The sequence below is a fragment of the Podarcis muralis genome, chromosome 16 (assembly GCF_964188315.1).
Source record: "Podarcis muralis chromosome 16, rPodMur119.hap1.1, whole genome shotgun sequence".
Lineage (NCBI taxonomy): Eukaryota > Metazoa > Chordata > Lepidosauria > Squamata > Lacertidae > Podarcis > Podarcis muralis.
Window position 1 is genome coordinate 11,235,972 of NC_135670.1, and position 27,868 is coordinate 11,263,839.

A 27,868-nucleotide genomic window follows, 5' to 3' on the forward strand; every position below is an offset into this window, starting at 1 on the left:
CGTCAACTTACAAAATGAAACAGGAGCAGATGAATTAAAAAAACACCTGGTGTACTTTCGTCTCTCTTGCAGTTAAGGAAAAGGACACTTGAACTCTTCCAGCCACAAATGGGCAGCTATGGCTCAGCACACTTGGCTGATCCGTGTATGGACTTAAGTGAATTTATTTTTATTTTCTTTTTAAATGTACTGAATCTGATCAGAACCTATAGTGAAGTGGCTGGTCCCCATTGCTGTTGATCTCCATTGCTATTGTTACAAGAAGGCTACCCAGCAAGACTGGAGAGGCTGTTGGGATGAAAATAAACATATTTATCTGTAATATCCACTCCAGTTTTCCCTGTCTCCCCAACCCTGCGGTTGATTGTTTAGGAATTGAAGTTCCTATGGGCAGGGGCCTCTTTGTATTCTGCAAAACATCAGGCACAGTGAACTAATGATCATTAATCATGACCGTTTAGTTGTTAATAATGACACCGATTAATAATTATTGCAAAAAATAAAACCAATAATTAATATTTATTACCAACAGATAATATAAAGCACATTATTGGTATATTGTTGTTTAGTCGTGTCCGACTCTTCGTGACCCCATGGACCAGAGCACGCCAGGCACTCCTGTCTTCCACTGCCTCCCGCAGTTTGGTCAAACTCATGTTAGTAGCTTCGAAGAACACTGTCCAACCATCTCGTCCTCTGTCGTCCCCTTCTCCTTGTGCCCTCCATCTTTCCCAACATCAGGGTCTTTTCCAGGGAGTCTTCTCTTCTCATGAGGTGGCCAAAGTATTGAAGCTTCAGCTTCAGGATCTGTCCTTCCAGTGAGCACTCAGGGCTGATTCCCTTAAGAATGGATAGGCAGTGATCCATGAAGGGGATTATCTGTATATACTATTAATAAATCTTATTTGGGGAGGGAGAGAGGCGGTAAAACCACCTCGGTAAGCGGGCCCTTTTTTTCATCCTCGTGCCTTCTAAAAGAAGCAAGCGCTACTGAATTCCATGGGCCTCCTGCTCCCGGGCTGAAGCGTGCATAGCATTGCAGCTGAGTTGGGGGCCATCTGGCGTCCCTTTCAAATCCGAGCCAGAAACTTTCCGAACTTTTCGCTCTTTGGAAATGTTGGCGTCCAGCGTGGGCGCGCGGGTCCCCTCCCCTCCTGCCTCTCGCTCGGGCCAATCGGAAGCCGGCAAGTTGATTGGGAGGGAAAGGGGGAGGAGAGAGAGAAGAGAGAGAGAAGGCAACCTGTCTCCACGTGACACTTTCAAAACCTTCCCCTTTGTCTGAACTGCGGGTCGCTCCTTTGCGATCGTCCGAGTCCGGCGGCGTCTTGCGCGCCCTGGAGTTGGTGGCGCGTGCGAAGCCGGTGCTTCCCTCCCCCACGACACGCTTCTGGCGCTGCTTTGCTTGCGATCCCCCCCCCCTTCCTCGACCACCCCAAATTGCGGTGGCCCCTCCGATCCTTGCCTCTAGTAGGGATCTACCGCTCCTCGTTCCCTCCCCCAAAGCTGCGGGCGCATGAGAGGCGATCTCTCCAAAAGGGACAGGAGCCCGGGGATTTAGAAAGCCGCGCCTCGGGGGGCCATGGCCGGCCGCAGAGCAGTGCCCCCGTCGCTGTGGTCCGGGAACGAGCGGCTGAGGATCGGGGAGCGCCTCCAAGCCAGCCTGGCCGGGATCTTCGAGCTGGATCTCCTGCGGGAGACACAAAGGGAGACGGTGGAACGCGCTCTGGAAGGGAGCCGGAGAGATGGCGAGACGCAACAGGTGTGTGTGTGTGAAAGAGGGAGAGAGATCTGAAGGGAGGGGGGAGGAAATGGGGGGGAAAGTTTGCTTAAAATGCCCTTTAACTGCCTTTTGCACCAAAGAGTTCAGGGCGGTCTACAAAAATGAGAATCCACTAATTCACATAACTTGCGATTCAAAGCCAGCCGATGGGTACAACAAAGTGCAACATTAAAAAAATATATATATGCCAAAACTTTAAAAAAGGAAGAAAGAATAGGGTGCATATCTTAGAACAAAAGGAAAGCTATGCCAGACTCCTAAATGCTCGCTGCTAGGCATGCTTACTCAGGAGTAAACTTACAGGCTGGGGTAGATAAGGCCAGGAGGGGCTTAGCTTGCTAGGTTTCCAGTGCAGGCTTTTAAACTGATCTACCCTAAGCCAGTGTGCAAAGGATTGCAATCAGATAGCCCCATCCCAGGCTATCCATTATATATAATTATACTGTATGCATTATATATAATTATACCACATGTGCCTCAAGGTATGTAATCTGTTGTAGTTGACCCGTTGCAGAGCTACAATTCCCAGCCCAGCACCCTTAAACTACAATTCCAAGTATTCTGGGGGGGAGGACTGCTGTAAAGGTATGATGTGTTTGCAGCCAGAGTCCCACTCAGTTCAAAGGCATTTCTGTATCTGATTGCAATGCTGCAGTCCTGCGCACACTTAACTTAGGGGGAAATGTACCAAGTTGGAGCGTTAGTCTGCATTGTAAACACTGTCAAGCAGCGGCTTAGGGTGTGTGTGTTCAAATGGGGAGTGAAGGCGCAGGATAGCTCAGTCAGTAGAGCATGAGTCTCTTAGTTTGAGGGTTGTGGGTTTGAGCTTCGTGTTGGGCAAAAGATTCGTGCATTACGACCCTTGCAGCCCCTTCCAACTCTGATTCTGCATACAAGGCAAGATGCTCTTATGGCTGAACTACGACATTTCCCCCACTAAACAGGGCTTTACAGGGTTTGTTTTGAAAGGCTGTTTACGACGAGCTCAGTGCCAGACTTGCTTTTTTATTATATTTTGTCTGTTTTGACACATGTGGTAAGGCAGTTTTAGGTATTTTCTGGAAAGGCAAAGTGTAAATGATAAATTGCACACAGTGAGACTTGCGTCTGAGTAGACAAAATGTGGGCCTTTGGTGTGATCCAGGGAGGCACTTCTGTGATGGGTTGTGCCTTGACTCTTCAGCCATTCACAGCGGGTAAAATGGGGTAAAATGCATTCGAGTAAAGTTGGCTTTCTAGTTTTAAGGTGGGGGGAGTAGCTTGCTTGCTGGTTGCTGGGCAGTGATACCTTTCGGGGGAAGACTTTGGGGTGGGGTGAGCAGGAGGGGCCCCAAACAAAGTAGAGCACCCCCATTTTTAAAATTAGCTTTTATATAACAACAACCAATAACAGAATGAATGTATAAAAACACACACACACACACAACTTATAAACAAGTAAAGAACCCGAAGTATTCCACACATTTCTAAACAATGTACCGGTAAATAACACAAGTGAAAATACTGAAATTATCCTCTCTCCAGAACTAGCCATGTGCGTGAGGAGGTTTCCTTGCTTGATTGGAACATATTGAATATAGGGAAATCAATCAATAAATTGATAAAGGATCCTTTTTTGATCGACCTCGAGGCTTCTCAACCACACTGGTAAATTTTTCAGAAATGTAGCCCATTTTGAAGAAAGTGAAATCATCAGACCTAAAGAAGCCCTGTATCCATTATGTTTAGAGCATGCATCCCCAACCTGCGGCCCTCCAGATGTTTTGGCCTACAACTCCCATGATCCCTAGCTAACAGGACCAGCGGTCAGGGATGATGGGAATTGTAGTCCAAAACATCTGGAGGGCCGAAGGTTGGGGATGCCTGGTTTAGAGTCTAAAGCTGCTTGGCCGCACTATTGTTCTAAGGATTTTTAGAAAGAGCTTTGGGCCTAGGGGGGTCTGATACAGAAATGAACTTCTGTGTGTTGTTGCTTAAAGGACACACTTGAGACCACTTCAGGAAAAGTAACTTATGCCTTAATTTGGGGGTGGGTCAGCAACCTGCTGGGGGCTACTTGTGAGGTGTGGGTGGGGCTACAGGAAAGTCAGAGGTTTCTGCATCCAGCTCCTCTTCAGGTAAGCAGGAGGCATTATCACAGTTGGGAGACCCATTCCAGTCAGGCACAGATGCTCAAGGAGCATTCAGGCCAGGGCTTTTGAAGGACATGGAAGAGTCCCAAGGGCCAGACAGAGAGGCCTAGAGGGCCGGGCCCCCCATGCATCAAGTTCCCAACCCTTAGCTGAAAGAGATCCAAAGTGTGCCTTGCTGGTTTCATTTGAAAACCTGTCAGTTGACTACAAGAAATCTAGTTTTTTTACTAAAAAAATGTTAGCCTGTTTAAGAACCCTGGGATAGCTCAGCTGATAGAGCATGAGACCCTTAATCTCAGAGTCATGGGTTTGAGCCTCATGTTGGGCAAAATATTCCTGCATTTCAGGGGGTTGGACTAGTTGACTCTCACGGTCTACAATTCTATGATTCTGGGCATAGAGATGTGGTTGTTCTTTATAAAGAAAAGAACAGTCTAACTTCAGCTGGCAACACCTGTTCATTGCTTGGAGCTTTTTGCAGGGAAACATATTCCAAATATGATTTAGAGATTTATGGTACTTTGCCGAGTTAAAAAACAAAACCTGAGGAAGAGTGGTCCCTGCCCTGAGGAGTTTGGGATGTCAGCAGTTGGGGTAGGGTGTGTGTCTTGGGGGATAACGGGAGTGGGGTTGATTTGGAGACAGAAAGATTTGGTTTGTACCGTCCAGGTGCCCTGACCTCAGGGAAGCCTGGATTCTGAAGGGCTGTGGCAGAAACTAGGAAGATCAGGCAGGTGTGTGAGCTTGGGGAAATAAATAAGTAAGGCTTGCTGACGTGGCAGATGTTTAATGAATGTAGGAGAGGAGCTCTTGAATAGAGGAACAAGAAGAGAGGGTGGAAGTCTGGGAAGGTTGAAGGAATGGGAACTATAGAAGGGAGCAATGTGTTCAAATGACGAGAAGGGGAGAGTCTGTGTCGACGTTTCGGGGAAATGGCGTGATTCTGGCAGGACCCCATGTCTTGTGTGCTGAATCTTTCTTGCACAGGGCAGAATGTTTACACCAAATATGTGCAAGGTCACACTCTTGCATGTTTGTCTGGAATAGCGCCCAGGTTCTGTTGTTGCAACCACACACGTGTTTTGGAATCCACCTGTAATGGTGGCGTCGGCAGCAAGGAATCCACTGTTTGGATCCTGAATGGCTAAGCAGGTGGGGGGGGGTATTTTTGCTTTTCTGCGATTCATCCTTCCTTGTTCTGAAAGAATTTGCTAGCGGGGGGGGGGGGGGCGGGAGTTGCTGCATCGAAACTCGGACAGCCGGGCCACTGAGGAAGCAGTTGTTATTAACTGCCCAACAAAGGCCGGCGTGTTGCTTGAAAGATTGCATGCTCCTCTTCTGGATTTTCCCTGTATGGAGTTGCCCTACCAGTTTTGCATCAAAGACGTACCCAGTAACTAGCTTCCCGTTTTATATTGCGTACAAAAAGGTTTCTGCCAAATTGTTGCTCTGCTTTTTCTCTTTGGTCTGAGCAAGGTGTTTCGGGAAGCTTTTGGCAATTTTGGAAAATTAATGAATTTTGGTAAATTAGCAGCTGGGCTCATTGCAGAGAAGAATATGCCAGCACAGAACACCTTGACATTGGTCTGATGAAGCGTTCTGCCTCTTCTGAAAGCTTGCACAAGCTGAGACTACAGCCTGTTGATGAGGCATCTGTATCTATAAATATGCCAGGAAATGTCACTTTCATTTTCTGACTGTTCTCTCTCTCTTGAATCATCCTTGCTATTCATCCTTGTTCGCATTCGACATAATGTTTTGGTGACTACCATAGTCTGTGAACTGGGATCCTTGATCAGCATTGCCAACTGTAAGTGCAAAATGAGGAAGCTGGTGCTCCTTCTGGGATGAATTAAATTGGATAACACAGGAAGCTGTGATAGACCAGGAGATAGGTTTTTTTCCATCTAGTCCAGTGTTTTCCCAAACTTGGGTCTCCAGTTGTTTTTGGACTACAACTCCCTTCATTCCTAGTTAGCAGGACCGGTGGTCAGGGATGATGGGAATTGTAGTTCAAAACCAGATGGAGGCCCAAGTTTGGGAAACACTGCTCTAGTAATTTTATTTTATTTATTATTTATTTTATATACCACCCTTCATCGTAAGATCTTGGTGTGGTTCACAAGATAAAAATATAGGATAAAGGCACAAATAAATAGACAAAAGCATATCAATGCAATAACCCTCTCTCCCACAATAGACTACACTTGCCTGCTCTGATTGATGGCAGCTCAAGAGTACGAGGACAAGAGTGTCATCTTGCAGACAGAGTAGGAGACTGTTGGTACCGAGGTCACATCCTCACCATGAATTCAAAGCAGCCTTATACCACTTTAACAGCTATGGTTTCCACCAAGAATCCTGAGGAATGTAATTTAAGGGTGCTGGGAAATGTAGTTCTGCAGGGGATTTCCTAATGCAGACATGGCCAAACTTGGCCCTCCAGCTGTTTTGGGACTACAACTCCCATCATCCCTAGCTAACAGGACCAGTGGTCAGGGATGATGGGAATTGTAGTCCCCAAACAGCTGGAGGGCCAAGTTTGGCCATGCCTGTCCTAATGACTCTCACCATCCCTAACAAACTACACTTCCCAGAATTCTTGGGGTGGGAGGGGGACAATGACTGTTAAAGTGGTACTGTATTAGAATTTGTATGTGGTGTGGATTTGCCCCTACGATAGTGCATATTGCAAGTCTCACCAAGAGGGTCATTTGTTATTAAAATTAAAAAACAAGCTGACTTCTGGGTGGTCAGAGCCTGCTTGCGTCTGGAGTGGAGTGTCTCCTTTGTAAATGAGATCTTCTCTTTTACTGCAGTCTCAGAATAAAATAAAATAATTCAGGGAATCTGGGCTAGAAACAGCACCGGCGAACCCCTTCCAGGCTCCTCTTTGTCTCACGCCGGTAGCAGCTGTTGCTGCAGAGGTCCTCCCCGTGCTGGGAGTCCTGGCAGGTGGGGTTTGCCTTGTGGTTTGGCTCGCCAGCTGTGGGCGTAGGCCGGCCATTCCCCCTGCATGCGTAGGGTGGGGTGAGAGAGCACAGCAAAACAAAGCACCTGCTGTTCACCGCGGTGACTTCCTGCTTGGCACATCTGCCACCTGGAGGGAACAGTGTCTGTCCCTCTCCTCCAGCTTCCTTGTTTTTGCTCAGATTTGTAGACCTGAACTACCTGACGAGAGTCTCGCTGATGCACAATTCTTCTTCCCGTCGCTCTGAGTTTCCATTCTTCTCCGGCGTTCAGGAAGACCCTTAAAATGTGTTGTCTCGCCCTCTGCAGAACCCCTTGTGTGTCTCTCAGGGGATTCTGGGAAGAGCATGCGAAATGCATTCTGGGAAAGGGCGCACATGGTTCAAGCAAGGTGCTTGTGCTACAATGAGCTTGCACTAAAGCAATACCACTTTATTGAAAATCTAATTGTCAGGAGTCAGCAGTGCCTCCTCTGAGGGGCAGAAGCCCTTTCCCAATCCAGCTTCCTGGGGCTCTTCTAAGTGGAAAAGCCGGGAATTGAACCTGGAAACTTCTGGATGCAGGCGCCCTCTTCATTGAGCTGTGGCTCCTCCTAAGCAGCCCATGTAGAGCTGACTCATGTGAGAAACAAAATTGCACAGCTTTTAGACTATAGGTGGAGGGGTGTTGCCTGTTTAAATTGGCACCTATTACTATTTTTTAATTTCTTTTTAAAAAAACTCCAGCTCCCTGAAGAGAAAACATTTGGCATATCAGTACTGAGGCTGCTTCTTCCTGACATGCTATTTTATTTAAATTTTAATATCGGAGTCAGTTTTTTTAAAATATGGAGGACCTATTATTATTATTATTATTATTATTATTATTATTATTATTATCATTATTATTATTTTATTTTCATTCCTGTATTAAGAAAAAATCATAAAGCAGTTTGCAACCTACATTAAAACATCAAATAAAACAATCCAGAATTAAGTATTAGAGAACAATTAGTCAACAATTAAGTATTAGTATACAATCAGAGTAACACGATGAACAGGAAACTAAAATATTATCTTTTTCAAAATGAAACGTTACCAAAAAGGTCAACTACAGAATGCACATTTAATGTGGCAGAGTTAACTTTTTTAATGTTATTATCAGGAGCTGTTCGTACCCCCTCCCCAGGACCTGTTTGCTCAGTATCATGGTTCCAGCTTTATGGAACTCCATTGCACAGACAAGTGCCCTTCCCTGTTGAATTTCCGGCTGCTGCTGCTGAAGACTTTAAAAAATAATAATAATCAGCAGGCATAATAACTGAATTCTGTGATTTTATAGCTCAAACTGATTTTTCTCTTGTTCAGAAACTTTTTACTAAGAGACATTTGAAATTCAGGGGTGTATAAATGACCAGTAATAAGTGATTGCTTTCCACATAGGTTCCAAGGCAGGGTAGAAAATAAGAGTGAAAACAGTTACCAAACAGCAGGGGAAGAAATAACAGGAGATGAGTTTAAAAGCGATACAAAATGGGATGCCCATGGCAGAGACTTCTTCACCCAGCTGGGAAAGCTGCAGGCATGTGTACACACGATGCTGCTTTTTTTCTACTGACATACCCCCCAACATTTCTCCGATGAAAATAGAGACATCCTGAGGAGAAGCAGGACATTCTGGGATCGAATCAGAAACCGGGACGGCGTCTGTAAATCCATGCCTGTCCCTAGAAAATAGGGAACGTGATGTTCTGTGCACTTAGCTCTTCCATAGACACAGGTTCTATCTTTGCTCAATGGTGTTGTGTGAAGAAGCCTTCTGTTTTTGTTTTATTGTTGGGGGGGAATGCTAATGGCTTGAAAGTTGATTTGTCTTTCGAGCCCTCTTCTTTCTCCCTCCTGCATGCCGACACACCCCTCTTAAACAGCTCGCTTTATTTTATGGGAGAACGAGCTCTTGGTCAAATGGACAGATGGCAGCCGCCTGCGGGGAGCTCCACCCGTGGCAGGGAGGGGCCGCCGTGTACACCCAGTGACCTAATCGTGGGCAAACAGCGTTATCTTCCAGGCTAGGAGAGGAAGGGTGGCATATCAGCCGAGGGTGGCATGAGATCGGGCCTTTGGTCCGTTTAGCTCAGGAATGTCTGCACTGGTTGGCAGAGGCTCTCCCCTGGGTTTGAGGCTGGGAGTCCTGGCCCCTCCATCCTACCTGGGGATAACTAAGGATTGAGCCTGGGCCTGCCGTGTTTCGCAAACTTAGGCCTCCATCATTCCTGCCCAGAATCGAGGGCTGCAGTGAAGTCTGATCAGAACTTTGCATTTATTTATGTTTTACTTAAAGGTAAAGGTAAAGGTACCCCTGCCCGTACGGGCCAGTCTTGACAGACTCTAGGGTTGTGTGCCCATCTCACTCAAGAGGCCGGGGGCCAGCGCTCTCCGGAGACACTTCCGGGTCACGTGGCCAGCGTGACATCGCTGCTCTGGCGAACCAGAGCCGCACACGGAAACACTGTTTACCTTCCCGCCAGTAAGCGGTCCCTATTTATCTACTTGCACCCGGGGGTGCTTTCGAACTGCTAGGTTGGCAGGCGCTGGGACCGAGCAACGGGAGCGCATCCCGCCGCGGGGATTCGAACCGCCGACCTTTCAATCGGCAAGCCCTAGGCGCTGAGGCTTTTACCCACAGCGCCATTTAAATTTTATTAAATGTTACCAAAAAAATGAATAGAGAAAAGAAATAGAAACAATACATAACCATACATAGAAACATTTATCTATACAATTTTTCAGAATGCAGACTAGAAAAGAAGAAAGACAAAAGATAAAAGAAAGAAACAAGAAAAAAATACTTTTCATAACCAATTATTCCAAATTCATACTTCAAACATTACAATATATAAATCCTAGTTAAAATATTACAAAAGACTTCCACCACATTCGCCACACGTCTCTTGGTTAACCAACAGAACTTTGCATTTATTTATTATTGCATGTCTGTCCCACTTTTTTCTCCAAGGAGTTCTCCATCTCATTTAATCCTCACAACAACCCTGTGAGGTAGGTTTTAGCTGACAGGTGCAAGGTCACCCAGCATGCTTCGTGGCTGAATGGGGATTTGAACCCTGGTCTCTTTCTCCCAAGCCCTGACGCTCTAACCAGTATGCCACACAGTAGTTTTTAAAATACTGTTCTGGCTCTCATCTGTCGGCCTCGGCTCTCCTTATCTCTAAAGTGAGAACAACATCGATCCAGTTCACAAAGTTCTCATGAAGGTAAACAAAAGACTTAAAAAAAAAAACACAGTATAAGGCAGGTTTGCCTGTTTTAAGTCATGCACAAAAAAAGGCTGGCATTTGCTCAATGTGCAAAGAAGCGTTTTGTCCGCACAGCACGTTCTTAATTTATGGAATGTGTTGCCGGAACATGTGGTGGTAGATACTGGCTTAGCTGGCTTTGAAATCAAAATAAAAGGATTAGAAAACCAGAAAACCAGCGAAGGGCTCCGTCTGCCATTGTCCATTAGCCGGCAAAGACTGGAACCTCCAAGTGCAGGGGGAATATATCTCGGATTACCTAATGGCAGGGAGAGACAGCAAGGGAATGTATTGGCCTTCTTGCCTTGCTTGTGAGCTTCCCACAGAAGCACCTGGCTGGCAACTATAGAATTAGGATTTGCTGGTTTAGATGAACCTTGGGTCTGATCGAACACTTTTTCTTACTATTTTAATTTTTTTATTGCATTTATATCCCGCTGCCTTCTCCAAGGAGCTCAAAGTGGCCTCCATGGTTTTTTCCCTTCGCCCCAGACTGCATGACCAGTGGATGAGGTTCATGGGAGTTGTAGTCCAACAGCACCAGGCGTGCCACAGGTTTCTCCTCATCCCTGCGCTATGTGTAATGATAATAGTGTGGCATTGGTGTTAATGAGACTATCATAATTTCACAAAATTTTATGCTTTCGGAAACAGAGGTTTTTATGGGCAGCTGTAGCTCTGACTCTTTTGGGGGGCTGCTAAATTCTTAGTGAGATATTTCTTTATAAAGAGCGGATAATCTTCTCCAGCACTTGAAATTTGCCAGGTGAATTTTGCACCCGGCTACTGGCCACTTTTGACCAAGCGAAGATGCCTGGGCACCACCGGCGCCTGACGTCTTCACCATCTGGAGATTCCTGCATGGGGATCCTTGAATCTGGACTGTTTTCACACACTAATACCTCATCTTGTAGAATTCTATCCATTATATTTTCTCTGCACAATGTTGTATTGAAAAATACGACTTTTGAGCCATCTGGTCCAAAAATGGCAACTAGACACTTTGGTGACTGTAACTCTGGTTTAAGGAGCCATTTGACGCCTAGTTTATACATCTCTGAGTTTCTAACACTGATCTTATATCCCCACCTGAGCCCATCTTCTCAGCAGCCTTTTTGGAATAATAAATACAATTCTATAATTGGTTATTATTCCTGGGTGAACTGTATAATCAAAATGTTATAGCAGTCTCAAAACAAGCATTCGGGTTGTTTCTTTATTAGTGAATGTAAAATTTCAATTAAAAAATGATGTAAACACACAAAAGAGAGTTGTCTTTGCAACAGTTTCCTTCTTGAGAAGTACAAGCGTGTCTGGCCTTCACAGAGGTGTCAGGGCTGTCATCATCTGAGGCCTTTCTCTGCGTGCCTACTCCAAGGGAGGTCCAGAGGGTGGCAAAACCAAAGTGGGTCTTTTTAGTGGTGGCTCCCCACTTGTGGAATGCTCGCCCTGGGGAGGCTTGCCTGGTGCCATCTTTACATATCTTTTTCGCCAGGTTTTTGGCTTCTAATCACTTGCAACCTCCTTGAGCTGGCAGGATGTTTTAAACCCACCTTCTGAAACCAGGACTGCCGTTTGGATTAGTCTTTGTTTTCTCTTACGCTGGTTTCAATGTGCGCATTTGTATAATGTCACATTAACTTGATTTTTTGGGGGGAGAGAGGCAACCAATAGATTTGATGCAGAGAACAAAACATTGCATCTTGCTCCATCGACGGGGTGGATTTGGGGGTGGTAATGAATTAATGTGGACAAAATGGCAGCCCCAACCTGGGCCCTGTTAGCTTTGGGGACCCAAGCCCAGAGGAACTGCTGCTTCCCTCTGCCAGCCACACACGCCATGCACCCGCCACATGGCACGTGCGTCGGGCCGTCTCGCTTGCCATTTCAATAGGTAGCCAGGAGGCCCCAAGACAATGGCGACAGCTGCCTGGCTTTAGGAGAAGAAAGAGGAGGAGGATAGACCATCCCCCTTCTCCTGTTCATGTTTCATTCCTGCTGGCTCAGCAAATGGGACTCTTTCCCGCTCCCCCTTTCCTTGCGTGAAGCAGCTGTCTTAACTGTTGTGGGGTGGGGAGGGGGGAAACTCCATAGGCATGTTGCAACTTTTACCCCTCCAACGCCCCACGGAGATCAATAAATCTTGGAATCTGGCCCAGGTGCAGTCTGGAGGGACAGGCAGGGTGGGTTAGGAGATAAGCCGCAGCATGTTTGCTTCCTCTTGGCTTTCCGCACCGGTTAATACCTTCGGTTTTGGAGTCGGGCCTTGCTGTCAGCCTGCCTTAGGAACCTAAGATTTGGAAGGGACACCCCCCAAGGGGTCATCTGGTCCGATTCCCTGCAGCGCAGGAGTTGCAGATGAAGAATCCCTGACAGGTGGCCATCCAAATGTGCACACTGTAAATACAACGTCTTAAGGGTTTACAGAGAACTGTGTAGGGTGCCAGCCAGCCGGCCATGCCCTGTTTCAGGATACTCCATTCCATTGTTTGCCCTGCCCAGGTCCACCCAGTGAGCTTTGTTGCTGAGTGGGGACTCTGTGTCCAGCTGAGCATTCTCAGCTGCCGTTTGAGCTACTTTGGGGTTTCCCCCTTCCCCTAGGGTGCTTTTTTTATCTAAAGATTTGTTTGTACTTCTAAAAACCTTGGGGTTTCCCCAAGCCTGCTGCTATCTGTCTCTCCCCCCCCCCTTTTGTTTTTGCAAAATTCACACTTTTTTGACTACGTAAGCATTAGCGGATAGCGAATGAGTTTACTCTAAGTATAGTATAGGGTTCAGTCCCTGCCATAGATGGGCCCATAGTCTGATTTGCTGTAGGACAGCTTCTTATACAGGTGGCAGCCATTTTGTGTGCGGGTTCTGTACCTGGCCCCTGAACGTGTTAGCGGCGCGCGCATAAGCCCACCATGTTCTCCCCTCCTCCAGATCCAAAACAACCCATTTGTCGGCAGTCGCGCGTCAATCGGACACGCACAAAATGGTTGCCGCCTGTATTCCTATGAGACCGCTTTAAACAGTCATGGCTTCTCCCCAAAGAATCCTGGGAACTGGAGCTGGTTGAGAGTGCTGGGAGTTGTTAAAAGCCCCCCAATTCTCCTCACTGAGCTCTGATTTGATCCTGGGAAGACTGTGAGAGGAACAGGGGCTTCCTGTCAACTCTCAGCACCCTTAACAAACGGCACTTCCCAGAATTATTTGGGGGAAGCCATGATTCTCTCAAGCGGTAGCATAGAGGTTGACTGGCGAGGAAGATTGGCCTCTGTTATCGCAGGCCTGCTGTCGTGTGGTGGTGGTGGGAGACGTTCCAGCGTGGGGCTTAGCGAGGGGCCCCCGAAAAGCCTGAGGGTGGTTAGCTGGCTTTTGCAAAATGGGATTAGACAAATCCAATGAAGGGACACATCTGTCAGTCGCAAGATAAAAGCATTAGAAACCTCTGTGTACAAAGCGTGGGGCTCCTTCCTTCTATTTCCACTCTCTGGGAGAAGAGTTCCATTCCTTCCATAGCAAAAAATTACCACCGCACAAAAGAGAAGGATCAACCTTGAGGTTTACAAATGCTTAAAAATATTGAAGGGAGAGATGTGGGGGGAACAGGCAAAGATAGACCCTCGAGGGCTCGACTGGAGGGGGGCAGGACTAAAACCCAGGTGGACAAGAGAATGGGATGGCTGAAGGAAGTGGCGCGAAGAATGAGGTTCCGTTCTGCATTTTTCGTATTTATCTGAATAGGTCGTGTCCTGGCTCACACCTGCAGACAGAAGCGGGTGTTGCTCATAGACATCGGTGGAGAAATCCAAAAGCCCAGTGTGGCCTAGTGGTTAGAGTGTCGGACTAGGATTTTGGAGAGAGACCAGAGTTCGAATCCCCACTCAGCCATGAAGCTCACTGGGTGACCTTGAGCCAGGGCCTAACCCAACCTCACAGGAGAAAATGTGGAGGATTGTACCGCCAACCTTCTGATGGCAAGCCCAAGAGGCTCAGTGGTTTAGACCACAGCGCCACCCGTGTCCCTCACCTATCTGGGTGGGCCTGCCTGAATTAAAAAAATACAGTACAACAAAGATGTCTGCCTAATTTCAATGGGCAGGGAGTTCCAGGTTGCAGGTGCTGCCATGCTGGAAGATTGATACCTTATGAGTGTGGAATGGAGATCATGTGGCACTTGCGAAAGAGCCAGCTGCGCAAATCGAAGTAGTCAAGTGGGCATATATGATAATAGCAAAACTGAGTTTGGCCTGATAAAAAAATCAGCAGCCGTTTCCTTTTTCCTCTGCTGTTCTGTCTCACAAAACCCTTGCTTGTTCCCCCCCCCCCCTGCAAAAAACAGGAGGACCAAAGCAGCCTGGGCGATAACCGACTGCCCACCACCACTAAGCTGGACCGGAGCAAATCTGAGGACCTGCTGGGGACCCCAAAGGAGCCTCGCACCTACAGCTCATCAGAGAACATTGAGGCAGACCCCGGGGTGCTCCATGCTCACATGGGAGACGGATCAGAGAAGGGATGCCTTGGGTTGCGGATGGTCAGCGAGCAACTCCTTTCTTCCAAGAAAGCTGGAGTCAATGGGGGAGATACCCAAGAAATCTTGGAGGCAGACTCCAGGCCCAGCTCAGGTATGCCTGCTCCAGGTTCAGCGGGGAGGAATTTACCTGCCTGGTGAATTGTTTGATTTATTTGTATTGTAAATTTAACAGAAAAAAAGAAAGAAAATGCAGGCAGCTGTCTCACATCAGCAATAAGAATTGTCCATCAGTTCTGATTTAAATGTTTATATTAATATAGGCAGTTCACGTGTCCAAATAGATATCCAAACAAGACTGACGAATGTAATATATATGTTCAAATGTAGAAAGGGCAGTTGATTAGAGCATGGTGCTTATAATAATCTATGAACCTTTTAGTCTTGAGGTATAAAGGTTATATTCAGTTAGTAGGCCCATTGAATTTAATGAACATGTTAATCATGTCTGTTAACTTCTGTAGTTCTGCTCTGAGTAGAAATAGTATTTGGACACAACCCAAGAAGGGTTTGCAGGGTCCACTTCCATTGTCCATCTGTTAAGTCCTTGCACCAGAGCAATGGAATGGAAAAGTAGGTGAATGTCTGAAAATATTAAGGATTTTTCCGAAACAAAGCTAACGCAAACAATATTTTCTGACCAAAAAGAAGAAACCCTCCACTAGACACAGCCACAACATGCACCTCAAAGATTCATTTATGAGCATTGCATCCCTATATCTCCACATATACTTTGCTTCCTGGTCTCACAGGTCGCAATCCCTACGACACACTGGTCCTTCTCCCAGAAAACATCTGATCCCTTTTCTTTAAATCCAATTAAACTTCCGTCCAGAGTGCTGCACTATCTAATTTTTATTGAAAACGTAAAAGACAAGGCTGCAAACAATAAATAACAAACACATAAGAGAAAAGCCCAGAATTGCAGCAAAGGTAAGTAAAAATAAATAAAATATAGAACAATAATCAGGGGTTAGTCTGATTTATTCTGCCTCTCTTCCCAAGTTTCATAGTGTGCAGCATAGAGTTCCCAAGATACCAGTCACTGATCTTGAGTGTCAAAACTTTTAGCTATTAAGAGATCCATAAATGTGTATTTCTGGCTGGCGTATTTGAGCCCTCTGCTCCCACATGTATATATTTAATAACATCAAACTTGACTGGATAAACTTTGGTTTTTCTTGATTTCCCTCTGTGTAAACAAGACTTTTAATTTTTGCTTTTTTGACGTGGCCAGATTTTTGCCACCTCAAATTTCCACCACGGCCAGAGCACTGCATCTTCCTTCTCTGTGTTTTCCAGGGTTTTACGAGACGAGTGAGATGGGCTCCCTGTCTGATTCCTGCGCCTCCGTCCACAGCGATGGGCCTGGGGGTTCCCGCTGCAGCATTGGCTCCCTCTCCCACTTGCCAGGCCTGCGGGAGGCCACCTTCTCCCGCCCGCGCTCTACCGACGAGGCTGCTGTCCGCCTCCTAGACCTCCAGCTGCAGCGTCTCACCTTGGCAAACGCCTCTGGCGCGGACGGCAGGAGGCCTGTGTCGACAGGTGAGACGCGCTTGCATGAACAGGGACTCTCAGACTTTGCAGATCGGCTGTGTGCTTGAGCCTGTCTCCTCTGCTCCAACCAAGAGAGGAGTTAAAAGGGAGGAATGAGGGAGAGTACAACAAAGAACACAGACTGGGCTGCATATGTCTGGGGCAAGAGCGTAGCTCAGTTGTAGGGCACCTGTTTTGCATGTGGAAGGTCCCAGATTCAATCCCTGGCATCTCCAGGTAGGGCTAGAACAGTGTTTCCCAACCACTGTTCCGCGGCACACTAGTGTGCCGCGAGATGTTGCCTGGTGTGCCGCGGGAAAAATTAAAAAATTGAAAGATTTTTTTTTTTTAAGTCAAATTTTTGATTGGGGCGCCGTCACTAGATGACCCCTGGGGTTCCCTCCCTCCCTCCCGCTCTGCGCCTCCCTCCTCCTCCTCCGGGGAGGCCCTTCCTGGCTCTCGGCCAAGGCTTGGCGGCTGCCACTCACTCACTCGCTCGCCCACCCGTCCCTCCATCCCTGCACCCGGCCTCTCCCCCTCCGTCCCCGGCGCGGGGGCTGCCGGGATCCGTAGTCCCCTCGCCCTTGGGCTCCGTGCCCACGCGGGGTGCGCAAACTACGTTTTCCAGCGTGGCCTGGCGGGCCGGGCGTTTTGTTTGAAGCGCTCTTCTCCCGGCCATGGAATGAGCGCGGCGGCGGCCGGGCGGGCAGGGGCTCTTCCGCGCAGACCCCGCGCAGCCTGCCTGCGCCCCCGCGGAGATCGGGTGGCAGGATGGAGGCCGGGGATCCCCGCGGAGGCGGAGCGGCGGAGGCGGAGGCTGCCCCCCAGGTAGGGCTGTGTCGGGGGTTTTTTATTTTTGCAATGCTGCATCCGCGCCGGAGGGGACGCATCGGACCGCGGGGAGACCCCTTGGCGGGCGTGCAAGGCAATGCATGCGTGCAGGCGTTGCATGGAGTGCAGTGCAATGCAATGGCAACGCGGCGCCCTGCATGCATGCATGCAACTTCCACCGACGCTCCGGACTTGGCAGGTGAGGGGGGTCCCCAGTGGGCGGCAGAGAGAGCCGGGAGGGCGAAGGGGAGCCGGGGGGGAGCAGCGCTGCTCCCCGAGCCGAGCCCGGTGGGAAACTTCGGCGTCGTTGCGCCGGGTGTTGGAAGCGGAGGCTGGCGGGGGCCCCTCACCTGCAAAACCTGGTCGCCTCTCATATATTTCGTGCATTGCATTCATCGCCCGCTTTCTCCTCCAAGGAGCTCCCAGGGGCACGCGTGGTTCTCCCCGTGTTATCCTCGCAACAACAGCCCTGCGAGGTGGGTCAGGCGAGTGGCCCAAGGGAGCACCCAGGGATTGTCCTGGCCAGGTGGGGTGATTTGAACCCTGCTCTCTGCCCGGTCTTCGTCCTCATTTAGCCCCCACATGTGCATGACTGAGGTTTTCCCCCCTCGTCTTGGCTATGGTGTGAGTCTGTGCTGTTAATTAATGGGGTTCTGCCTTCGGAGAAGATGAGCCAGCCCTCAAGGAGGTGATTATGTAATTTGCTAGCAATTCATGTCCCTCCCGGCGTGACGCTGCGTGCTGACGTCACGGGGCTGTAATGGTGGTGTGCCTCGAGATTTTTTTCATGAAACAAGTGTGCCTTTGCCCAAAAAAGGTTGGGAAACACTGGGCTAGAATAAACTCAGACCACGTTTACACTGTACAGATAGAGCAATTTGATACACAGTCCTTTGGGGGAATAGCTTGGCTTTCCCCCAAAGAATTCTGGGAGCTGAAGTTTGTGAAGGGTGTAGAGAGTTGTTAGGAGGTCCCTGTTCCCCACACAGAGCTCCCTTGGAAGATTGTTAAACCATTCTGGGGATTGTGGCTCTGTGAAGGGAAAAGGGATGCGGGTGGCGCTGTGGGTTATACCACAGAGCCAAGGACTTGCTGATCAGAAGGTCGGCAGTTTGAATCCCCGTGATGGGGTGAGCTCCCGTTGCTCGGTCCCTGCTCCTGCCAACCTAGCAGTTCGAAAGCACGTCAAAGTGCAAGTAGATAAATAGGTACCACTCCGGTGGGAAGGTAAACGGCGTTTCCGTGCGCTGCTCTGGTTCGCCAGAAGCGGCTTAGTCATGCTGGCCACATGACCCAGAAGCTGTATGCCGGCTCCCTCAGCCAATAAAGCGAGATGAGCGCCGCAACCCCAGAGTCGGCCATGACTGGACCTAATGGTCAGGGGTTCCTTTACCTTTACCTTAAGAACTCTTTTTAAAAAAGACACCTCCTAGGAACTCATGACTGTTAAAGTGGTATAATGGTGCTTAAAGTGTATAGTGTGGATGTTGTCCATAAGACAGCTTTCCTATGACCCGCCCAGTTCCATGAGGTGATCCTGACTTCTATGTTCAGCTTCCTGAGAACCTTCTTCCTCCCTTTCAGTTTGAATTGATAAACGGGAAGTTTTTCTCTTTATTATTACTTCCTTTTTGAAGCATCCTTACCTTTAGTGGTTTATGAAGATCAGTAATAAGGCAGACCCTGTTCTCAGTCTTATAATAACTGAAAAGACATGACACACAAGGAAAAAGGAGAGGAGGAAGAAAGCAAACTCAACTCAGGTGTTAGGTTTTAGTTACGAGATGGCACCCGTCCCCCAGGGCAACTGGACTCTGCTGCCACGGGCTGCAGAAACAGCTTTGTGCCCCCCCCCATATCATCTTTTAAATTTGTTTTACTCCATCAGCCCCAGCCAGCAATTCAGATGTTGCTGATCGACTACAGATTGCTCATCTCTGTATTATGCCCATGTGAGTTTAAGGAATGATTGAACATGGGCAATACCCAATACTAGGTCTTCTTGAAATTGATAGGTATGACTACGCCAAGAACATTAATAGCAATGGGTCTGCAGTGAGTCTAACTTAGGTGGCTACAACCAGGTAGCTTCTGCCTGCCTTGAATCCCTGTTAAAGAGACAGTCCATCTTCTACCTTGCCCACCTACGGTCGTTGGTTCCTGTTACCCATAAGTCTCTTGTGTTCCCTTGCTTCAGGTGACCTTGAATTCCTCTTGGGCCTTGGAGACTTGTCCCTCCCACTCCCAAAGAACCCGAGTCTCCAGCTGCTGCAGTACAAGTCGGACCTTGTCTCCCGGAACACCAACGAGATCTACCACTACCCGAGCCCCTTGCATGCCGTAGCTCTCCAGAGCCCCCTCTTCACCAGCAGCCTCTCCCAGAGCTCGTCTCAGGAGGATCTGGATGAGGGACCCCTGGAGCAGCCTGGCACCAGCTCCCCAAAGAGAGCGGCTGCGTGCTCCAAGGAGCAGCAGAGAGCCCGGTTGGACCAGTACGTGGCCAAATTGGTGCTGCGTTACAAGTGCCGCTCAGCAGCCAGCAGGCCGGAGTCCGGATACCTGGCGGGGAATCAGAAGAGCTTGTCAATGTCCTCCGTCTGCAGTTCTGTCCTGGGTGCCAGCCAGCTCCTTGCACCGGCGCCCGGGTGGAAGATCCGGCGGCGCATCTCTACCTGCTCGCATCTGCGTTCTCCAGAAGGTTCCGAAGGGGCACGGGACTCGCGGGTTTTGGACAGCCAAGGGGATTTCACTCCGTTTCTGGAGATCGCCTCAGTCCAGTCCAGCACCACCAACCTCGTGAAGGCTACCGAGCCGTCGGTGGTGTCTCTGCCTGATCCTCTCCCATCGTATCCGGAACCTTCCGTCATCCCCTACCCAACTAAGCAACATGGCGGATCGGAGAGAGAGGTCCTGGGCTGGGTCAACGTGGCCCGTTGTCATGTTGTCCAGGCCGAGGCTCCCTTCAGAAAGGAGGCCTCGTTGTCGCAGGCCGCTATAAACTTTGACAGGCTGTACAAAGGCAAACATGCCTCGCGGGAGTTGGTGAAAGCAGCCGAGAGGCCGGAGAAGCCGGCCGAGAGGAGCTGGCTGAGCCCCCGGGAACTGCTACGCAGGCTGAGCCTTCGCCGTAGGCCGTCTGCTCGCATGGGGAGCAGGGCCCGCGCCAGCTCGGAAATCAACGTCCACGCGGCCACAGGGCTGGGTTGCCACAGCGACCCACAAGCCAGCAGAGGCAAAGCGGTCAAGCCGAAATGGACATCGGTCTTGGAGATTTCCAGCAAAGCCCCCGGCCGGCAGCGGCTGAAAGCCGGCACCTTCCACCCACCCCAAGTGCTGAACCGCCACCTTGCCTTTTCCTCTGACTCGCCAGCGTCATTTTGCTTCCTGGGCAGCAGCCATCTTGACCTGCCGCCTCGGCAGCGGGCTGGACTTGCCGGCGGCAGCCTTGGAGAGGTGGACGCCACAAGCGCCGTCAGCCTGAACGGAGACTGGATCCTCCATCAGCTCGGGGACAGGTGGCCCCGCACTGCGGCCACGTTGGACTCTGCCGACTTGCCAGTCCGCAGCTTCAAGCTCCGGCGCAGCCGCTCCTTCAAGGAGCTCAAGAAAATGATGTCACGCTCCTTCAAGGGGTCTAGGACCACCAAGTGACTCTTTCCTCCGCCCCAAAAGGGCTGTAAGATGTGTTGGGTGGGTGAGTGGAGAAGGTAAAGGGTGAAGAAGCTTCTTAAGCATTTTTGAGGCTTCTTGATTGACCTTCCTAGACAAGCTTCCCCATCCCCTTGGACAACGGGGGTTGTCTCCCGAGTTTTTTCCGCACCCTTATTGCTACGTACATCCTTGAATTTGGACATTAACTCTTTATGCCTCAGGATTTCTCCCTGGCCTAAACAAGAACCAAAGATGGACATGGAACTCCAGGTCTCCTTTGAAAATGTTTTCCTAAGAATGGATTGAGGGGCCTTGAAGCCGCCTCACCTAACCCCGGTGGCGGCTGTTGCCCATTGGGACTGATAGGGTGGCAGGTGGGGAGCCCCACAGTAGGTGGCGCCAGAGAGCCAGTGGCAGGCAGAACCAACACATTCTAGTTTTGTCCCCATGCCCCCTGCTGAGTTGTAAAAGGGGCAGCGCAGAGACTGAGGAAAATGGCAGGCAGTGCCACCCGCTGGACTGGATGTAACAAGGCAGGCGGGTGGGGGCTGGCTAGGGGCAGACTGAGGTTAGTGGGACAGCATTGCCTCCGCCCTCATGCACCCGCTTCCACTGAAACCCTTGAGTTATGGTAGTCTCGCAGCCTAGGCAATATGAGGGTCAGAGATATGCTGAATCTTCTACCCCCAATGTCCTTTAAAAGTTTTGCCTTGCCTTGGGTTCCCAGCCACCACAAATATGGTAGGTGAAGCACGCAGATCTCCATAAGTATTTCTATTATTATTTTAGGATCCAGGCCATGCCTTATATCCCTGGGCAATTGCTGAGGTATTTGAGGAGGAGGAGGGCGCTTTTCATGGTTCCCCGTGGCTCAGACGCATGATTCGTATTGTGGTTCGACCAACCTCTCTCCCTGTTGAACTCCCAGCGCTTGGTGACAACTTTTTCTGTTTCAGCACACAGTTTGTGAGGGGGTTCCCCAGCCCCGTGATTCTGTGGTTAATTTTAACTTGCTTTATGTTCTTATCTCTCTTGTACAACGCTTAGAAAAGGCAGCATGTAAATTATTTAAATAAATAAAATGTGCAGCCTGTCCTGAGGAACCCACAGCCTGCCCAACAAAGTCATTCCCCGACCACCATCCGCCACCGTCCTGGATTTTTCTTCTTGGCAGTTCGAAGCAGGTGGTGAAAACCAAAGAGGGGTTTGGCAGGGGTCCATTGTGTGTCCCTGGTGGGGAGGGAGCTGTGGTATTAATTTGCCTTTTCTTCAAGGTTTTATATTGCCTTCCTTTTCCAGTAAGGGTATAATGCAGAGTTGTGGCACTTCGGATGCCAATGGACTACAGTTCTCATATCAATACCCAATGTGGTGTCGTGGTTAGAGTGTCGGATTAAGACCTGGGAGAGCAGGATTCGAATCCCCACTCAACCGTTGAACTCACTGGGTGATCTTGGGCCTCAGTCACTGCCTCAGTCAGCCTAACCTACCTCACAGGGTTGTTGTGGGGATTCAATGAGGAGGGAGGAGTATCTTGTACTTGAGCTCCTTGGAGAAAAAATTGATATACAGTGGTACCTCGGGTTACAGACGCTTCAGGTTACAGATGCTTCAGGTTACAGACTCCGCTAACCCAGAAATAGTACCTCGGGTTAAGAACTTTGCTTCAGGATGAGAACAGAAATTGCGGTGCTAAAGTGGTGCTTCAGGTTAAGAACAGTTTCAGGTTAAGAATGAACCTCCGGAATAAATTAAGTTCTTAACCCGAGGTACCACTGTAATGAAATAAATAAGTAAGCCTTTGGTAGTCGGGCCCAGTGGTCAGGGGCCTGATGTTCAACAACATCAGGCAGGCCACAGGGCCCCCCCCCCCATTCCTAGTGCAAGCTAACCCTTCACCCCCCAAGGCCTTCACCCCCCCAATTCTTCATTTTGGCCCCCAAAGGCTTCCAAACGTCTTCCTAGATATTTCTGTCTGGTACCGCTGCCACCTTTAAAGGGGGGGTGTGTGGCTCTGCTCCCGTCTGCCTCCCTACCCCCCCAACTTTAATTAAAATGGGTGAGTAGCCTTTGGCAGTCTGGATGTTTCTGAACTACAGCTCCCATCTGCCCTAGCAATGGCCAACGAAGATGGGGATTCAGCAACATCTGGAGGGCCAAGTCTCCCCACAGCAGACTCAAAAGGAGGTAGCTTTTTTAACGTCGTCCTTTTGTTTTTATCTGTCTTGCTCTTTGAAACTGTGAACCTTATTTCCCCAACTACATGTAAATGTTCAGATCAAGATAGAAAATAAAAACGAGCATTTTGAAATTAGGCGTCTTGCTTTGGTCTTGGGAATGTGGGATGAACGGAGTGTGTGGAGATTTAAGGATGTTTTCCTACTGAAGCATTATTACAAAGTCTTGCAGCAGCTGAGTATATATGCCAGTATGTTTTCTGTCCATATACCCTATTTTTCGCCCTATAGGGCGCACCAGCCAATAGGGCAGACCTAGTTTGAGGGGAGGGAGGGAAATAAAGGGGGAAAAAATATTTTCCCCCCAGGCACAGGGCTGGGGCGGGGGAAGCCCGAGCTTCCCCTGAACCCAGCCCCCAGAACAGGCTTGCGGAGAGCTGCCCAAAGCCCGGGGCGCGCTGCGGAGCTCCCGCCGGGCTCCCAAGGCTTGCGGATAGCTTCCTGAAGCCCGGAGAGCTAGAAGGGTTGGTGCGCACCGACCCCTCTCGCTCTCCAGGCTTCAGCAAAAGCCTGCATTCGCCCCATAGTACGCACACACATTTCCCCTTCATTTTTGGAGGGGGAAAAGTGCGTCCTATAGGGCGAAAAATACGGTATCTCTATAACTCTTTACTGACTGTGACTGTCATGAAGGAACCCTGTACACAGGATAAAAAGCTCCCCTTTCATCCTCAGGTGGTTGTAGGTTACTGGAGAGGGGTCTCTCCTGCCGAAATGATAGACTTTGACACTCTTCTGCACCATTGGAACATTGCCCCATTGATTTCCAGAGAATAATGTGCCCTTCAGACGGTGAAAGTCCCCTATCCCTGGTATTTATGATCATACCTCACTGCGTTTTCATATTTGCAATGCAACGCTTTGCAATGCACACTGGAGAGAGGTGTGTTCCCACCAAGCCCTGGGTTGTAAAATGGAGTGGGGGAAGGAGAGGAGGGATGCCAGATTATCCCTCCTATAATTAATCCCTCCCCGCTTAGTGCCTAGAAGCAGGTAGGATATAGCAAGCTGGTTTCTCCTGCCTTCCAGCCACACATTTTTGCCGCCTCGACGCCAGTGCTCCTGGTTATGCCTTGAAAAGGCTGAGCGAATTGCTGTTTACGGCATGCCTCCTGGCACCGCGCAGCTAATAATAGTAATTAAGGAGGCTGCAAGAAGGTTGGGGGATGGGTTTCGGCAAGCCGGAGCTTGTTGTCTGGTCCTGCCGCAGCCTTCCAGCCCAGAACGTGCATTTTCCAGCAACAGAAAAACCTCATCAAATAGCTTGAGCGGCTCAAAGCATTTTGCATACATTGTCTCAGTAATCCTTAACCAACACCCTGAAAGTAATATTCCCCCCATAATGCAGATACGGAAGACCGAGGCCGAGAGTGAGTGACTCTTCTATGGACACATAGTGAGTCAGTGGCAGAGGTGAAATTTGAACTGGAGCCTTTCTGAAGTTTGGGTGTATATTTAAAGTGTTATTTCCCACCCTCAGAGAACCTAAAAAAGCCAATGCAATTCTGGGCTGCATCAATAGGAGTATAGCATCTAGATCAAGGGAAGTAATAGTGCCACTGTATTCTGCTCTGGTCAGACCTCACCTGGAGTACTGTGTCCAGTTCTGGGCACCACAGTTCAAGAAGGACACTGACAAACTGGAACGTGTCCAGAGGAGGGCAACCAAAATGGTCAAAGGCCTGGAAACGATGCCTTATGAGGAACGGCTAAGGGAGCTGGGCATGTTTAGCCTGGAGAAGAGGAGGTTAAGGGGTGATATGATAGCCATGTTCAAATATATAAAGGGATGTCATATAGAGGTGGGAGAAAGGTTGTTTTCTGCTGCTCCAGAGAAGCGGACACGGAGCAATGGATCCAAACTACAAGAAAGAAGATTCCACCTAAACATTAGGAAGAACTTCCTGACAGTAAGAGCTGTTCGACAGTGGAATTTGCTGCCAAGGAGTGGGGTGGAGTCTCCTTCTTTGGAGGTCTTTAAGCAGAGGCTTGACAACCATATGTCAGGAGTGCTCTGATGGTGTTTCCTGCTTGGCAGGGGGTTGGACTCGATGGCCCTTGTGGCCTCTTCCAACTCTATGATTCTATGATTCTAACCTTGGGAGCTGTAGTTTTTGATAAGGGGGCTGGGAGTTATAGAAAGCTGCAGTCGCCAGGGTTCTTTTGTTGAGGGGGGGGGGATTACTTTAAAAGTAAGGTTGAGTATGAAGCCTTAGCCACTATATTGCATCAGGAAAGCACCAGGTAGAAACTTGCTTCCTATCAGGTGGATTATGAGGCAGAGAAGCAGTATAAAATGAGAGTGCCTTTTCAGGTTGCACCATTAGGAAGGGAGAGGCAGCCCACATGGCCTTAAAGGACAGCAAATAATAAACTACAGTTCTCCTTGGTTCTCATACGCTCTCAAACTACCTTGGTTCTCATACGCTTTGGTTCTCACACTCCGAAAACCCAGAAGTAAGTGTTCTGGTTTTCGAACAATTTTTGGAAGCTGAACGTTCAATGCGGTTGTCGGCTATTGTTTCCAGGCCGCCTACGCCAATCAAAAGCTGTGCCTTGGTTTTCGAACATTTCAGAAGTCGAACGGACTTCCGGAACTGATTAAGTTTGGCGCTTTTGTTTTTGCTATTTTGCATTTTTGTTTTTGAGGCTTTTTCGATTAATTTGTTTTTGTGACTCTGTGGAACCCAGTTCAGCTACTGATTTATTGATTGTGTGACTGCGGAAATGGATAAAAGTCCCCCATCCAAACAATGACTATCATCAGTGCAAGGAAGAAAAAGATTATTAAATTTTCATTTTTATCATCTACAATACTGTCTTATTTATTTTATAGTACAGTACATTGATAATTGCTTTTATTTTATGGCTCAATGGTCTCGTTAGATCGTAAAATTCATGTTAAACTGCTGTTTTAGGGGTTGTTTTTTAAAAGTCTGGAAGGGATTAATTCGTTTTGTGTTACTTTCTATGGGAAAGCATGTCTTGGTTTTGGAACAGACTTCCGGAACGGATTAAGTTTGAGAACCAAGGTACCACTGTACTTAGTTCAGGCACGTGGGTTCTTATTTGGTCTCTTGCCTTTTATAACTAACCCTTTTACCCCCACCCAACACTACCAGATCCACAGTTGTGGCTGGATAGTGGCAGAGGCAGACAGGGGCAGAATGGATTACTCCCTGCTGTATAAGCGATAAGCCATACACCTCGTGACCCCCAAACACAGAAAAGTCTACATCTGAGTAACTGAATTATTGCATATTTTCCTTCCACCTCAGGGTGTACAGTGTACACGGTTCTTCTCTCGCTCATTTAATCCCTGCACAACAACCCTGTGAGGTAGGTTAGGCTAAGAGACCGTGACTGGCCCAAGGCCGCGCCCCATGAGCTTCCTAGCCAAGTGGGGTCTTGAACCCTCTTCTGGTCTCAGTCCGACACTAACCACTACACCACACTGCCTTTTGACTACCCACTGACTAGTTTGGTGGTTCTAACAAGCCCAGTTTAGAAAACAAGTACACTTTTTGCTGTGTGCACACTACATTTAAATTGTACACACCCAGAGCATCCTGGGAACTATTGTATTAAGACTGTTGGGAATTGTAGTTCTGTGAGGGGTACACTACAGTTCCCAGATTTTGGGGGGTGGGGTGGGGAGACGTATGGTGTGTACACAGCCATAGTTAAACGGTTAGGAAGCAGAAACCTCTGACCAATAATCTATTAATCTCCCAGGAGATCCTGCTCAATCTTCTGCCTGCCTTCGATTTAGTTCATTGTTATATTTTTGTCACGTACTGTATATGAGGAGACAGAAGGCATTTGGTTCCGCCCCCCTGGCCTAAAATGTCATACCCAGGCCTCCTTAAGACAGCTATTTTAATCAATGGAATTTGTTAATAAGAAGCCCGTATCTGCTTAGGAATGTCTTCAGTCATTATTCAGGGTCTTAAGCAGTGTTTAATCCCCCAGGAAAAGGGATTGATTGTTAAACCACTGTGAGAATTATAGCTCTGTAAAAGGAGCAGGGGTCTTCTCACAACTCTCAGTACCCTGAACAAGCTACACCTTCCAGGTTTCATTGTGGGGTGTGTGGGTTGCCATATTTCAAAAAAGTGACAATCCGGACACAAAAGTTGTTGAGCTTTTATTGGCAAAGTGGTTGAGCTTTTCTCACTGTTCTCCCCCTTAATAAAATTTTATTTTAATAAAATTATAATCGTGGAGATCTGTGCATAACAGTTTATCTGCTGCATCTTGGCAAAAACAGCCAAATACTGCTGAGCAGTACACACCCTGAACCGATCACATACATACATACATACATACATACATACATACATACATACATACTTTTATTTACCTATATGCCGCCTTTCAAACAATGCTGAAGGTGCTTTCAACATGAAAAAATGCAGAACAATGACATAGCAAAGTAGGCATAATGCATACCCTCCACCATCCTGCTGACCATAATCTCTCATGTTTTTAAATACGTTACATGTTTTTAAATATGTTTTACAGTGGTGCCTCGCAAGACGAAATTAATTCATTCCGCGAGTTTTGTCGTCTTGCGGTTTTTGTCGTCTTGCGAAGCACGGTGTCGGAAAAGTTTTGGGAAAGCCTTCAAAACCACCAAAGTCTTCAAAAACCTCAAAAAAGGCTACCACACCGCGTGCTATGAAGTTGCTCCTCGAAGTCAAGTCGCAACTGTATTAATGGTGTTAAGAAAAAGGAAACAAACTTGCAAGACGTTTCCGTCTTGCGAAGCAAGCCCATAGGGAAAATCGTCTTGCGAAGCAGCTCAAAAAACCCTTTCGTCTTGCGGGTTTTTTGTCTTGCGAGGCATTCGTCTTGCGAGGTACCACTGTAATTACTTTGTCGCTTTTGTGTTTGCTGCCTTGGGTTTGAAGAGGAACA

General features: G+C 48.4%; 1 protein-coding gene across 1 annotated transcript; it reads left to right on the forward strand.

Annotated features, from left to right (window-relative positions):
- Positions 1–1,238: 1,238 nt before the first annotated feature.
- On the forward strand, positions 1,239–23,022 carry LOC114586402 (uncharacterized). Its single transcript, XM_028709806.2, has 4 exons — positions 1,239–1,759; positions 14,502–14,787; positions 15,996–16,238; positions 19,258–23,022. The coding sequence occupies exons 1-4, from the start codon at positions 1,580–1,582 to the stop codon at positions 20,709–20,711; spliced, it is 2,163 nt and encodes a 720-aa protein (XP_028565639.2). The 5' UTR covers positions 1,239–1,579; the 3' UTR covers positions 20,712–23,022.
- Positions 23,023–27,868: the final 4,846 nt, after the last annotated feature.

Bases quoted from the DNA above. Each gene is read 5' to 3' on its own strand.
- LOC114586402 (XM_028709806.2), top strand. From the start codon at position 1,580: ATGGCCGGCCGCAGAGCAGTGCCCCCGTCGCTGTGGTCCGGGAACGAG. The intron at 1,760-14,501 runs GTGTGTGTGTGT...TGCAAAAAACAG, and splicing joins GAGATGGCGAGACGCAACAG to GAGGACCAAAGCAGCCTGGG. The intron at 16,239-19,257 runs GTGAGACGCGCT...CCCTTGCTTCAG, and splicing joins CAGGAGGCCTGTGTCGACAG to GTGACCTTGAATTCCTCTTG.